At 38.1% G+C, this 12,285-nt stretch overlaps 1 protein-coding gene across 26 annotated transcripts in view; it reads left to right on the top strand.

Moving 5' to 3' along the window:
- Positions 1–12,285, top strand: part of LOC106867842 (YTH domain-containing protein 1) — a 75,897-nt gene that overhangs the window by 6,802 nt on the left and 56,810 nt on the right. For 3 of the 26 annotated variants that reach the window (XM_089358583.1, XM_089358570.1, XM_052971150.2), the window contains exon 1: positions 5,688–5,852. The exons of 13 other annotated variants lie outside the window; for them this stretch is intronic. In XM_089358583.1, coding sequence (XP_089214709.1) covers positions 5,837–5,852 — 16 coding nt within the window. In that variant the 5' untranslated portion in view covers positions 5,688–5,836. Of the gene's footprint in view, positions 1–5,300; positions 5,853–12,285 lie in introns of those variants that run through there. 10 more of the 26 variants (XM_089358579.1, XM_052971154.2, XM_089358581.1 and 7 more) reach the window with 9 other exon arrangements.

Raw genomic sequence — 12,285 nt, 5'->3', positions numbered from 1 at the left:
TAATATTAATATATACATAAAGTAATATATATATATAAATATATATATATATATATATGCGTGTGTGTACATTTGTATGTATGCATTCTGCATATTCATGTGTTTGTGTGTACACACACACACACACGAATATACAGAATACATACATACAAACGTACACACATGCATACGTATATATATGCATACACAGGCACACACACATACATACATACATATGTGTATACACATGCACACAAACAAAAAGAACGCAGCTCTGATAATGGACAGAGTCAATGTCTATTGAAAAGGTTGCAAGACACAACGAAAATTTTAGAAAAAGCAAATAAGTAAATGAGTGGAAATCGAATTGATGAGTGTGTTAAATAATAAGGCACTAAAATTGAATGGCTCTCCCCAGACACAATAAATCATTTACCTAAGTTTTAACATCGTCTTCTTTGAAATAGCCATCTTGCACAGCAATACTCTGGTCCCAGTGTTCCTGCTGCTTTTGGAATCTGGCCTAGAAGTCCTTTTCTGTAAGCAAGTTGAGAACCTTCTTTAATTCACTCTTGATCTCAACAATGGTGTTCAGACATGTGACCTTTGAGTTACATTTCATCTTGCTAAATCTGGTGAATAGCGTGGGTGCAGATGCAATACCATGTTGTTTTTGGCAAGAAACTCATGAATGAGGAGAGTTTGGTGTCATGAAGAATTTAATTCTTCATGGATGTTAGGATTGCCTGCACAGATCCATACAACAGACAAACAACATCAACAGTGTTGTTGATTGTCCTCCAATGATGAATTTTCTCCACATTTCCAAGGGGTGACACTCATGGCTGGCCTTCCAGATCACTCATCATCTTTCAGGTACGGTCTGCTTTTGAGCACCCATGCCATTTGAAACATTGTGTACGACTCATTGGTTCATTGCCATAAGCTTGCTGAAGCATGCTCAATGTCTCTGTAGCAGACTTCCCAAGTTTAATGCATAATTTCACATTGGCTCTTCCTTCCAGCTTCCTGTCCATGACAAAAATCACAGACTACAGTGTACACATGATCTCAAAAACACAAATTTCACAACTTGCGAAGTAAACACAGCCTCATGAAGGTCACTGCTAGCTCTCACTGTACACACAACCATGTGCTGCCATCTGTTGGCACACTACAGAACTAGTCCAGAACTTTTTCATATTGTGTGTCCATAGCTTGATTTGCATTCTCTCTGCCTTTCACCCCTCTGAGGTCAATAAATAAAGTATCATTATAAATCAATGGACTGGTGGAAACATTTGAGCTTGGTAGTGTTTGTTCTGGATCTTTGCATTCTGAGTTCAAATACCACCATGGCCTATTTGGATGATAGACTTAATTTAACATCTCCACCTGGTACCTTGGGTGCTTTTGCAGACTCCAGTCTGTTGCCAGCATTCATCATCATCTTCATTTAACTTCCACTTTCATGCTGGCATGGGTTGGACAGTTTAATAGGCTGCATCAAACTCCATTGTTGTTCTATGGCAGGATACGCTTCCTAACACCAACCACTTTACAAAGTGTACTGGGTGCTTTTATCATGCCACTGGCATGTGTGAGGATACCAAGTAACTTGCAAGATGAGGGAAAAAGAGAGAAAGAAAAAAGGGAGGGAAAGGACAAAAAATAACCCGCTTCAAGAAATGGGGGTAGTATTTGAAAGGGGTTAGGGTTAGTCAAATGTTGAGAGGAAGTATAAGCCCAAGTCTCCTGCTATAGAGGAGATACAAGGCTACCCTGGGTAAGTGGGTGTAGTTGGAAAGAATATAAAGCAGGTGGTGATGATATGCCAGAGTATCTTAAAGATACAAGAAGGTGAGTATAGGAGAAGATACAGACACCTTTCTCTTAGAAGGGAAGGATAGCTCTTATGGAAAGGTAAGGGAAACAAAGCTTGATTTGACCTGCTCCCTGTACTTTCTATTTCAACTAACTTGGTTCCTGCTTCAAAGTTTAGCAACTCCACCCCTCTTTACTTGCATACCGTACAAACTACTCAGACAAAGCGGTGTATTGAAGATCCTACATAGAAAAATACAATATACAGAGATTAGGGTCCCCCGGTAACTTCCCAGTGTCCTCATGCCCTAAGGCCATCTTTTACTTACTCCCACCACTGCTTCCTCCTCACATCAATCTCTACACATTATTTTTCCAATTTTATTCATTTTTTCATTAATATTTCTGAACATTAACGACAACATTTCCATATATTTTCTTTTTCCAAAGAAATTCACTTGTCTTTTCTTTTTTATTGCATAAACTTTACTCCACACCTTAATTTTTAGAAATCCCTGGTCTGGTAGTGCTACGAAGGAGCACTGCTGGTTCCAGATAAACTCTACAGGTGGAATTGCCTGAGATGTTTACAGAGCAATGAAACTACTGCATTCACCTGTGCAGTGCCTGAGTATTGTTGACTTGTAGAGAAGTCGTGTCAAACATGTGTTGGATGAATCTGACCATTGGTCATTTGAGGATCATCCCCACTACCCACTTTTAACAAGGCAGAGTAGGTAGTATTCTATCAAGTGGCTATAGAGAAAGAGGATGTGTGGTGGAATAAGACTGAAAGGATTAAGGAAAGACACCTTCCTCTTTGGTCAAGCCCTTATTGACCATTTTAAGTTGATTGGCCCTTGCTGGAGTTTCTCCTGTATCAGGAGGACTGCAGTATTACATATAGGGCAAGTCAAAAGTAATGGGCAACTGCTGTTTTAGGGTTGATATATTTGACTTCCCAACTGGGAGATACTTCTAATCCTTGTTTTATGGGTTGGGATATCAATGAATATTAACATGATACATAATCCAAATTTAATAACTTTCAAAACTGTCTGTAATAACCTCCAAAATAACAAAGAAAGGCATGACTTCCCAGAAACTGGGTGCTACTTTTGACACATGCTGTACTTTGTATACTTTTATTGCATTTCATTGTCTTTTCCATTTCTTTCTTCCCATCCTTTATGTAAATCCCCACACAATTTTTCTGTCCTTGTGATTGTGCCCCTCATTTACACCACTGTGGCTAATAAAAGAAATTATTAGGGTCCCTCAATTATTCTTAGAGGTCCTCCTGTATTAGGAGAACTGCATCACTATCATCCTTTTTTTTTCCTTTTTACTGTTGGATACTATTCTTCTTTCTTTATTTTATTGAAAACCGTGTATTCTTTCTATATATTTATAATAATACTTTTAATTTTACTTTTATCATTTCATTATATGTAAACCCTCACACTGTATGTTTATCTTTGTACTGTCCTTCTCATCCCTTGCCCTGATGGTAAATAAATCATCATTATCATTATTATTATTGAGTGAGTAAGAGAGCAGTGCATGACACGGTGATCTCATATCAAGATAAACAGCACATGACCTTGCAGGTGGGGGCCCAGTTAGAATTTTCTTCAGGTTGAGTAGCCCATCCCACTCAAAAGGTCTCTGAATAAGGTATAAGGATGTTGAACAAAACACCCATGTTTCCAAAGGTGAATTATCCAAACCCTCAAAGAATTCCTCTCAACACATGGCTATGATGCTCCGCAACTACTTCCGCTCGTGATCAGAGTTGCACATATCGTCAGCCACTAAGGGACATGCTCAACTGGTTAAGGTCAAACAACTGACAAGCAAATCTGTGGTACTGAGCAGAATATTTGTTGTAGCCCATCTTATATACCAAAACAAAAACAATGTACATGATAACACTTCCAATCAGTTAAGATCAGAAGTCATGAGTGCCAGTGCCTGGTACTGCATCAGGGCTTTTGTCATCATCATCATCATCACCACCACCATCATCATCATTATTTTTATTAAGGTGGCAAGATGGTAGAATTGTTAGCACAAAGGGCAAAATACTGAGCAGCATTTCATCCGTCTTTACATTTTGAGTTCAAATTCTGTTGAGGTCAACTTTACCTTTCATCCTTTTCGGGTTGGTAAATTAAGTACCAGTTGAACAATGGGGTCAATGTAATCAACTCACTCTCTCCCGCAAAATTGCTGCCCTTGTGGCAAAATTTGAAACCTCTGCATTGGCGAAGGTGGAGGTATTGTTTTCAGTTATATTTATTTGTTTGTCTGTGGACAAGATATCTCAAGAACTGCTGAATGGATTTGGATGAAACTTTCAGGGATGTTTGACCTCGTGACTGGCACAAACTGACTAGACTTTGGGATCGATCCGGTACCGGACAAGGATTCTTGGTTATTTTTCCTGTTTTTTTTTTACTTAATTTTTGAGAGCAGTCGGGTTAATTTTTAGCATTCTCGTTTGTGAGGGCAGTCGAGTTTATTTCAGAAATTCTCATTTTAAAAATCTTCTATGGCTAATCGTTGAGAGGATGTTGGTGTTGCCTTTGGCGGAGGTTTATGCTCTTGCTATTATTATTATTCTTTGTTTTGTCCTGTACTGTCCATTATGTTTTTCCTAATGTAAACCCTCGTGGTTAATAAACAAATCATTGGTAAGCTGGCAGAATCGGTAGTGCATCGGACAAAATGCTTAGCAGCATTTCTTTTAATTCTTTACGTTTTCAGTTCAAGTCCTGTCGAAGTCACCTTTGCCTTTCATCCTTTCGGGGACGATAAAACAAAGTACTAGTCAAGTACTGGGATCGATGTAATTGGCTTGTCCCCACCCTTAAAATTGCTGGCATTGTGCCAAAGTTAGAAAGAATCATTATTTGTTGTAGCTGGCAAAATTATTAGAGCGTCAGAAAGATGATGTGCGGTATTTCTTACGATTCATTACGTTCTGACGTCGTCATTGCCTTTCGATGTAATCCACTGGCCCCTTCCCCCCAGAGTTAAGGCATTGGGCCAATAGTAGAAAGGATTATTATTCTTTGTCTTAAAGAAAGCCTTAATGTACACAATAAATAGAAAACTAGGAATAATATTTTTACGAAACGATATTTTATTTTTGTGTAAACCATAAATGTAAATCTAAGGGAGCTAAGTCTTTCATCAATGGTTAATAGAAACACTTTTACAATGAACATTAAATATAATAATAATAAAAAATCAATTAATGATCCTAACTTCATTACTTCCATACTGATGGAAAATAAGCAGGTATTAAATGCTCCAAATTCGGAAGAAAATTGGGAGCATTTAAGCATCTCTAACCGCAAGGAGAATTAATTTAAAAATATAAACTTTAAAAAAATGCTAAAATTAAAAAAAAAATAGCTACGTTTTTCCTCCAAACGGGTACTTTGTTCAATTATAAAATGAAATTAATAGATCCAAGAACTGTAATTGTAGTAGTTCGAGTACGTTGTCGCTAGAGGACGCCACAAGTCATCCGTCGTTGAGCGACATTTTCTCTTCCCTCATTTCCTTCTCACTCAATCTTCAACACCTTTTTTTTACTTCTTTAATCGCCTTTGCTTTTTCTTCCTCCCACTGTCTGATGTGTATTTTGTATTATCGCCATTGTACTGTCTCTTTCCTTTTGTATCAGTGAGAGGAGAGAGCGAGTGCAGGAGATTGAAGTTGTTTAAAGAAAGAGTGAGAGAAGGTGCGTGTGTTAGAGATTTATACACACACATACATATATATATACTTATATATATATATATATATATGTCTGTGTGTGTATGTATATATTATATACATTACATATATGTATAAAATAGATAATTAATTATCATCATCGAACCAGAACTGCTGCTAGTTAGTTCATATTTGCTATTTTTATATTTATTTTTGTTCTGTAAATACCTCTGACACTCGGGGTTAACTATTATTATTAGCAGTAGAATTACATACCCAATTCCTTTACGACATAAATGAAGAAATGAGCAGTGTCCGAGGTGAGTGTTAATTATGTTTTATTCCTATATATGTGTATTGCTACATAGTTTATTGTTTCACATAGTTATAATTTATGGAGTATTCCGTTTCTCTCTTTGCCTTTGTTGTTTCGTCTTTGTATCATCCTTGATGTCCTTGTGGCAAATAAGCTTCATATTTGTAAATATTTGATTTACATCTAATACATGTATTTTCAGATTTGTAATATCTTCATATCGACAAGTCCTTTCTTTTCAATTTTGTTGTTGTTGTTATTTCCTTTATAATAATTGATAGCTTTTTATTTTCTCTTCCCTCACTTTTAAATGTTGTTCTTCTATATTTCTAACACCTTCTCTTCCGTTTCTCGACCATCTTATTACATTGACCAGGATTTTTTGTTAAATCTCACAAAAATTTTCTCCAAATTCTAATATCACACTTGATTGAACTATGGACGAGATTTAACTTAACGATAAAAATTAAAAAAATGAAATTAGGGAATTACAAAAGAAAACCCAAACTTATGTGGTGTTAGATAAAAATTAGGTCTTTGTGTTGATAGAGAATGTCACTAGTGGTTTATTTTCATTGCCTTTTAAATGGCCTTGCTCGTTGATGTAGTTTTGTTTTATAATTCTAGCTTTTTTTAAAGTGATTCTAAGTGATCGATAAGCATGTTTTCCAAATATAATTTAGCAATTTATTTTGGGGATTAAACATATTTCATGCCTATCTTTCAATTTTGTTATTATTTCTTTTATGTATACCCACATATGCCCACCCACATTAATTTGTTCTATTTATTAGTAAAAGAAAGCAAAATAACGATTTATAGCTCATGTGTTGTTTAATATCAGTATTGCAACATACATATGACACATAAATACGCACACAAACACTTACACAGCTGTATATATTCACATACACACATGCGTGTGTACTCTCTCTCTCTCTTTCTCTCTCTCTCTCTCTCTCTATATATATATTTATATATATGTTTTATTTATTTATCTATGTGTTTCAGCCAAGTGGCTGCGGTCATGCTGGTATAATATACACACATAAAACACATGACCAAGTGTAGTATAATAGTTTCAACTACCGCTAAAACAAAAGATAGAATTATATAAATATTGCAGAATAAAAATTTTATCCTGCGTATTGCCTCAGAGTGAACTAGTAATTTTATCCCAACATACACACACACAGAGCTTCTGTCATTGTCCTTTTCCTACATGTGTCTTCTACGTTATTTGTTTCTTGAATTTATAGTATATGCCAGTGTCTGATTTCGGTTTCAAAGACTGCTCGCCGTTCTCAAAGCGATGAAAGATCTATTTTCTCAAAAGGTCTCTAAAGTGGATCATGACATTCAATTAATAGAAAACAAACCGACTTGTTTGCCTCGAGACACTGAAATTGATTTTTTTTTCTTCACTATTTTTTCTTTATAATTAAATGTCAGGTAAAAATAGCTTTTTGAAAGAAAATCATTAACGGCTAACTGAAAATGTTTAAATTTCTAACGAGAATTTGTACTTTTACATTTTAGTAGAAGGCTATTGTTTGTATATTTTCATAGATTTTTTTGTTAGACTTGAGTTCATTCCTCTCTCTCCTCCCTCCACACAAAATATACGAAAAATTGTATTCTTAAAACATAAAAATAAATAAAGTTAATAATAACCAGAATAATAATTTTGAAGATCCACTTTCCATCATTTTGGTTCACGTGGTTAAGACAAGTGCTCAGAATGAGCAAATCCATTTTCTTATTGGAAACAAAAGAGCAGTTTGTTTTAAAACAAGAAATAGGAAGAGACAAAAAAAAAAACATGGGTGACCAATTTTGTTTTGAGATAACTTTAAAAAAGGAAGATTAACCGACATGGTTACCAAAGTAGTTGTATAAATCTGGTGGAAAAGAGGATACATGTGAAATGTGTAAAAAGTCCTTTAGTTTCTTTATCTCATGTTTGCATATGTGAAATTTGCTACAGCTGCTCACCAGCTAATTTTTCTGAGAATTCATCTGTGAGAAAGTAAGAAAACAAAAAATAGTGTGGTTTTCAATTGACTAGATGAATTCAGGAGGAAATAACTGGAAGACATTTCTAAATGCAAAACCAAAACAAATTAAGATTGGTTGATGCTTGGAGAGAAATGAGTAGTGTAAGTAATAGATTATGTATGTTGGATATAAAAAAAGTATGCTATGTGTTGGTTGAGGTAGAACAAAGAAAATATGGGAAGGTGTCATCAGGGCAGATTAGAGAATGCTTAGCCTTGCAGGGAAAAGATGGTACAGAACCTAGTGAACCCCATAGAGACGGGTATCTGGCTCCTGCCAGTTGACAGATTGGTAGTAGGCGTAGGAGTGGCTGTGTGGTAAGTAGCTTGCTTACCAAACACATGGTTCCAGGTTCAGTCCCACTGCTTGGCACCTTGGGAAAGTGTCTTCTACTATAGCCTCGGGCTGACCAAAGCCTTGTGAGTGGATTTGGTAGACGGAAACTGAAAGAAGCCTGTCGTATATATGTATATATATATATTTGTGTGTCTGTGTTTGTCCCCCCACCATCGCTTGACAACCGATGCTGATGTGTTTACGTCCCCGTAACTTAGCGGTTCGGCAAAAGAGACCGATAGAATAAGTACTAGGCTTCCAAAGAATAAGTCCTGGGGTCGATTTGCTCGACTAAAGGCGGTGCTCCAGCATGGCCACAGTCAAAAGACTGAAATGAGTAAATGAGTATATATATATACATATGTATATATATATATGTAAATATATATACATATGTATATATACATATGTATATATACATGTATATATATATGTATATATATAATACAAATAATTACAGAGGCATCAAGCTGTTAGATCAGGTTATGAAAGTTACAGAGAGGGTCATAGCCCAACTAATTAGGGAGCGAATCAATTTAGATGAGATGCAGTTTGGGTTCGTGCCAGGTAAAAGCACTACTGATGCCTTATTTCTAGTGAGACAGCTGCAGGAGAAATACCTAGCTAAGGATAAACCTCTGTACCTGGCTTTCGTTGACATGGAGAAAGCCTTTGACAGGGTCCCCCGATCCCTTATCTGGTGGTCAATGAGGAAACTTGGGATAGAAGAATGGTTAGTGAGAGCTGTGCGAGTCATGTACAGAGATGCTGCCAGTAAGGTGAGGGTTGGAAATGAGTACAGCAATGAATTCCGGGTAGAGGTAGGGGTCCACCAAGGTTCCGTCCTCAGCCCCCTCTTATTTATCATAGTCCTCCAGGCAATCACAGAGGAGTTCAAGACAGGTTGCCCCTGGGAGCTCCTCTATGCTGATGACCTTGCCCTAATTGCGGAGTCACTATCAGAACTAGAGAAGTTTCAGGTGTGGAAGCAAGGTCTAGAATTGAAGGGCCTTAGAGTCAACCCAGCTAAAACCAAAATCCTAATAAGTAGGAAGGTAGATAAAACACAAACCCCTTCAGGTAGATGGCCCTGCTCAGTATGTAGAAAAGGAGTAGGTAGTAACTCTATAAGATGTACCCGGTGCAAGCTATGGACACATAAGAGGTGCAGCAACATCAAAGGCAGGTTAACTAGCAAGTTAGTTTTTGTTTGTGGCAGATGTTCAGGTGCAATAAAGACTGTAAACAAACAGGAAACAACTTCTATCTCATTCCAGGGTGAAAAACTAGAGGTAGTCGATAGCTTCCGCTATCTGGGCGACCAAGTTAGTAGTGGGGGTGGGTGCGCTGAAAGTGTAGCTGCTAGAATAAGAATAGCCTGGGCAAAGTTTAGACAGCTCTTACCCCTGCTGGCGACAAAGGGACTCTCACTCAGAGTAAAAGGCAGACTGTATGACGCATGCGTACGAACAGCCATGCTACATGGCAGTGAAACATGGGCTGTAACTACTGAGGACATACGTAAGCTCGCAAGGAATGAAGCCAGTATTCTCCGTTGGATGTGTAATGTCAATGTGAATACCCGTCAGAGTGTAAGTATCTTGAGAGAAAAGCTGAACATTAGAAGCATCAGTTGTGGTGTGCAAGAGAGACGATTGCGCTGGTATGGACATGTGGTGAGAATGGATGAGGATAGCTGCGTGAAAAAGTGCCACACCCTAACAGTTGAGGGAACCCGTGGAAGAGGTAGGCCCAGGAAGACCTGGGCTGAGGTGGTGAGGCAAGACCTTCGTACATTGGGCCTCACCGAGGTGATGACTACTGACCGAGACCTTTGGAAATGTGCTGTGCGTGAGAAGACCCGGCAAGCCAAGTAAGATCGTTGCCAGTGCCCCTGGACTGGCTCCTGTGCGGCTGACACATGAAATGCACCATTTTGAACGTGACCGTTGCCAGTGCCGCCTGGCTGGCCTTCGTGGGATTTTCGAGCGAGATCGTTGCCAGTGCCTCTGGGCTGGCTTGTGTGGGTGGCACATAAATTGCACCATTTTGAGCGTGATCGTTGCCAGTACCGCCTGACTGGCCTTCGTGCGGGTGATACGTAAAAGCACCCACTACGCTCTCTGAGTGGTTGGCGTTAGGAAGAGCATCCAGCTGTAGAAACTCTGCCAAATCAGATTGGAGCCTGGTGTAGCCATCTGGTTTCACCAGTCCTCAATCAAATCATCCAACCCATGCTAGCATGGAAAGCGGGCGTTAAACAATGATGATATGTATGTATATGTATATATATGTATATATATATATGTATATATATGTATATATATATATATATATATATATATATATATATATATATAATGTATATATGTGTGTATATATGTATAGCTGGTAAATTAGGAGAATGGCTGCATGACTTCTTGAATGGTAGAAGTCAGACAGTTGCAGCCAAAGGAGACCTATCTAGGGAAACGCAAATACTGAGCGGTGTTCCGCAAGGAACTGTCCTGGGGCCACTACTGTTCATAGTGGCCCTTCTGGACATGCCCACGGTCACTCGGAGAGCCACTGTCACTAGCTACGCTGATGACACAAAACTATCTTAGGTAATAAAGAATCCTGATGATATTATAAGCCTGCAGAATGAACTAAATACAATATACAAGTGGGCAGAGCAAAATAATATGCAGTTCAATGCAAAAAATATTCCAAGTACTGCGCTACAAGGCCACAAGTGCCTCCCAACTGGCATACACAGGACCTGGAGGTACTGCAATCCAAGAACCACAAACAGTAAGAGACCAGGGCATCAACATGTGTAGTGATGCATCATTTCACATGCACATTGTCAAGTTGACAGCAAGGTGGATACTGAGGACATTCCGTACAAGGGATCAAAAAGTCATGTTGACTCTGTGGAAGACATTTATTCTGAGCCGCCTAGACTATTGCTCTCAGTTGTGGTCACCACACAGTGTCAAGCGGACAGCAGAACTCGAGGCAATTCAGCGTCACTATACAAAAAAGATCTCCACAGTCCAACAGATGAACTACAGGGAGCGACTGAAGGCACTAGGTCTCTACTCCCTGGAGCGCAGTCGGGAGAGATATGTAATAATATACATATGGAAAATACTGGAAGGACTGGTACCAAACTTTGGCATCAAGTACTACAAGAATACCTGCACAGGTCGCCACTGCATGGTACCAAAGGTGCCGTCCACTGCATCTCACATAAGAACGAGGTACTGCAACAACTTTGGTTTCAGAGGACCTCAGCTCGTTAATGCCCTGCCAAAACATTTGAGAGACATGCAAGACATGGATATAGAGGACTTCAAGACAAAACTCGACGCTTTCCTCTCCACGATACCATACGAACCAATGGCTCGAAATGAGACACAGTTTAGGGCAACGATGTCAAATTCTCTTATATACCAGATGTGCCATCAAAACTCTTGATTGAACTATATCACGTGGAGGAGAAGAGCCATGCAAGGAACGTGAAGAGAGCACAGCATAAAGAAGGAAAGTCACAGTGGTGTTCCAGCATGACCACAGCCACTTGGCTGAAACCCATAAGTAAATAAATAAAAATATATATGTATATATATATATGTATGTTTATATATATGTATATATATATGTATGAATATATATATGTATATATATATATGTATATATATGTATATATATGTGTATGTATGTGTATATATATATGTATATATATGTGTATGTATGTGTATATATATATGTATATATATGTGTATGTATGTGTATATATATATGTATGTATATGTAGGTATATATATATGTGTGTGTGTATTGTGTGTATGTATATATGTATGTGTATATATGCATGTATATATATGTATGAGCAGGTGTGGCTGTGTGGTAAGTAGCTTCCTTACGAACCACATGGTTCCGGGTTCAGTCCCAGTGCGTGGCACCTTTGGCAAGTGTCTTCTACTATAGCCTCCGGCTGATCAAAGCCATGTGAGTAGATTTGGTAGAAACTGAAAGAAGCCCGTCGGTATATATTT

Source organism: Octopus bimaculoides, chromosome 10, assembly GCF_046866305.1.
Source record: "Octopus bimaculoides isolate indiv1 chromosome 10, ASM4686630v1, whole genome shotgun sequence".
Lineage (NCBI taxonomy): Eukaryota > Metazoa > Mollusca > Cephalopoda > Octopoda > Octopodidae > Octopus > Octopus bimaculoides.
Note: the sequence above shows the minus strand (reverse complement) of the source record. Positions and strands in the feature narration are given on the sequence as shown.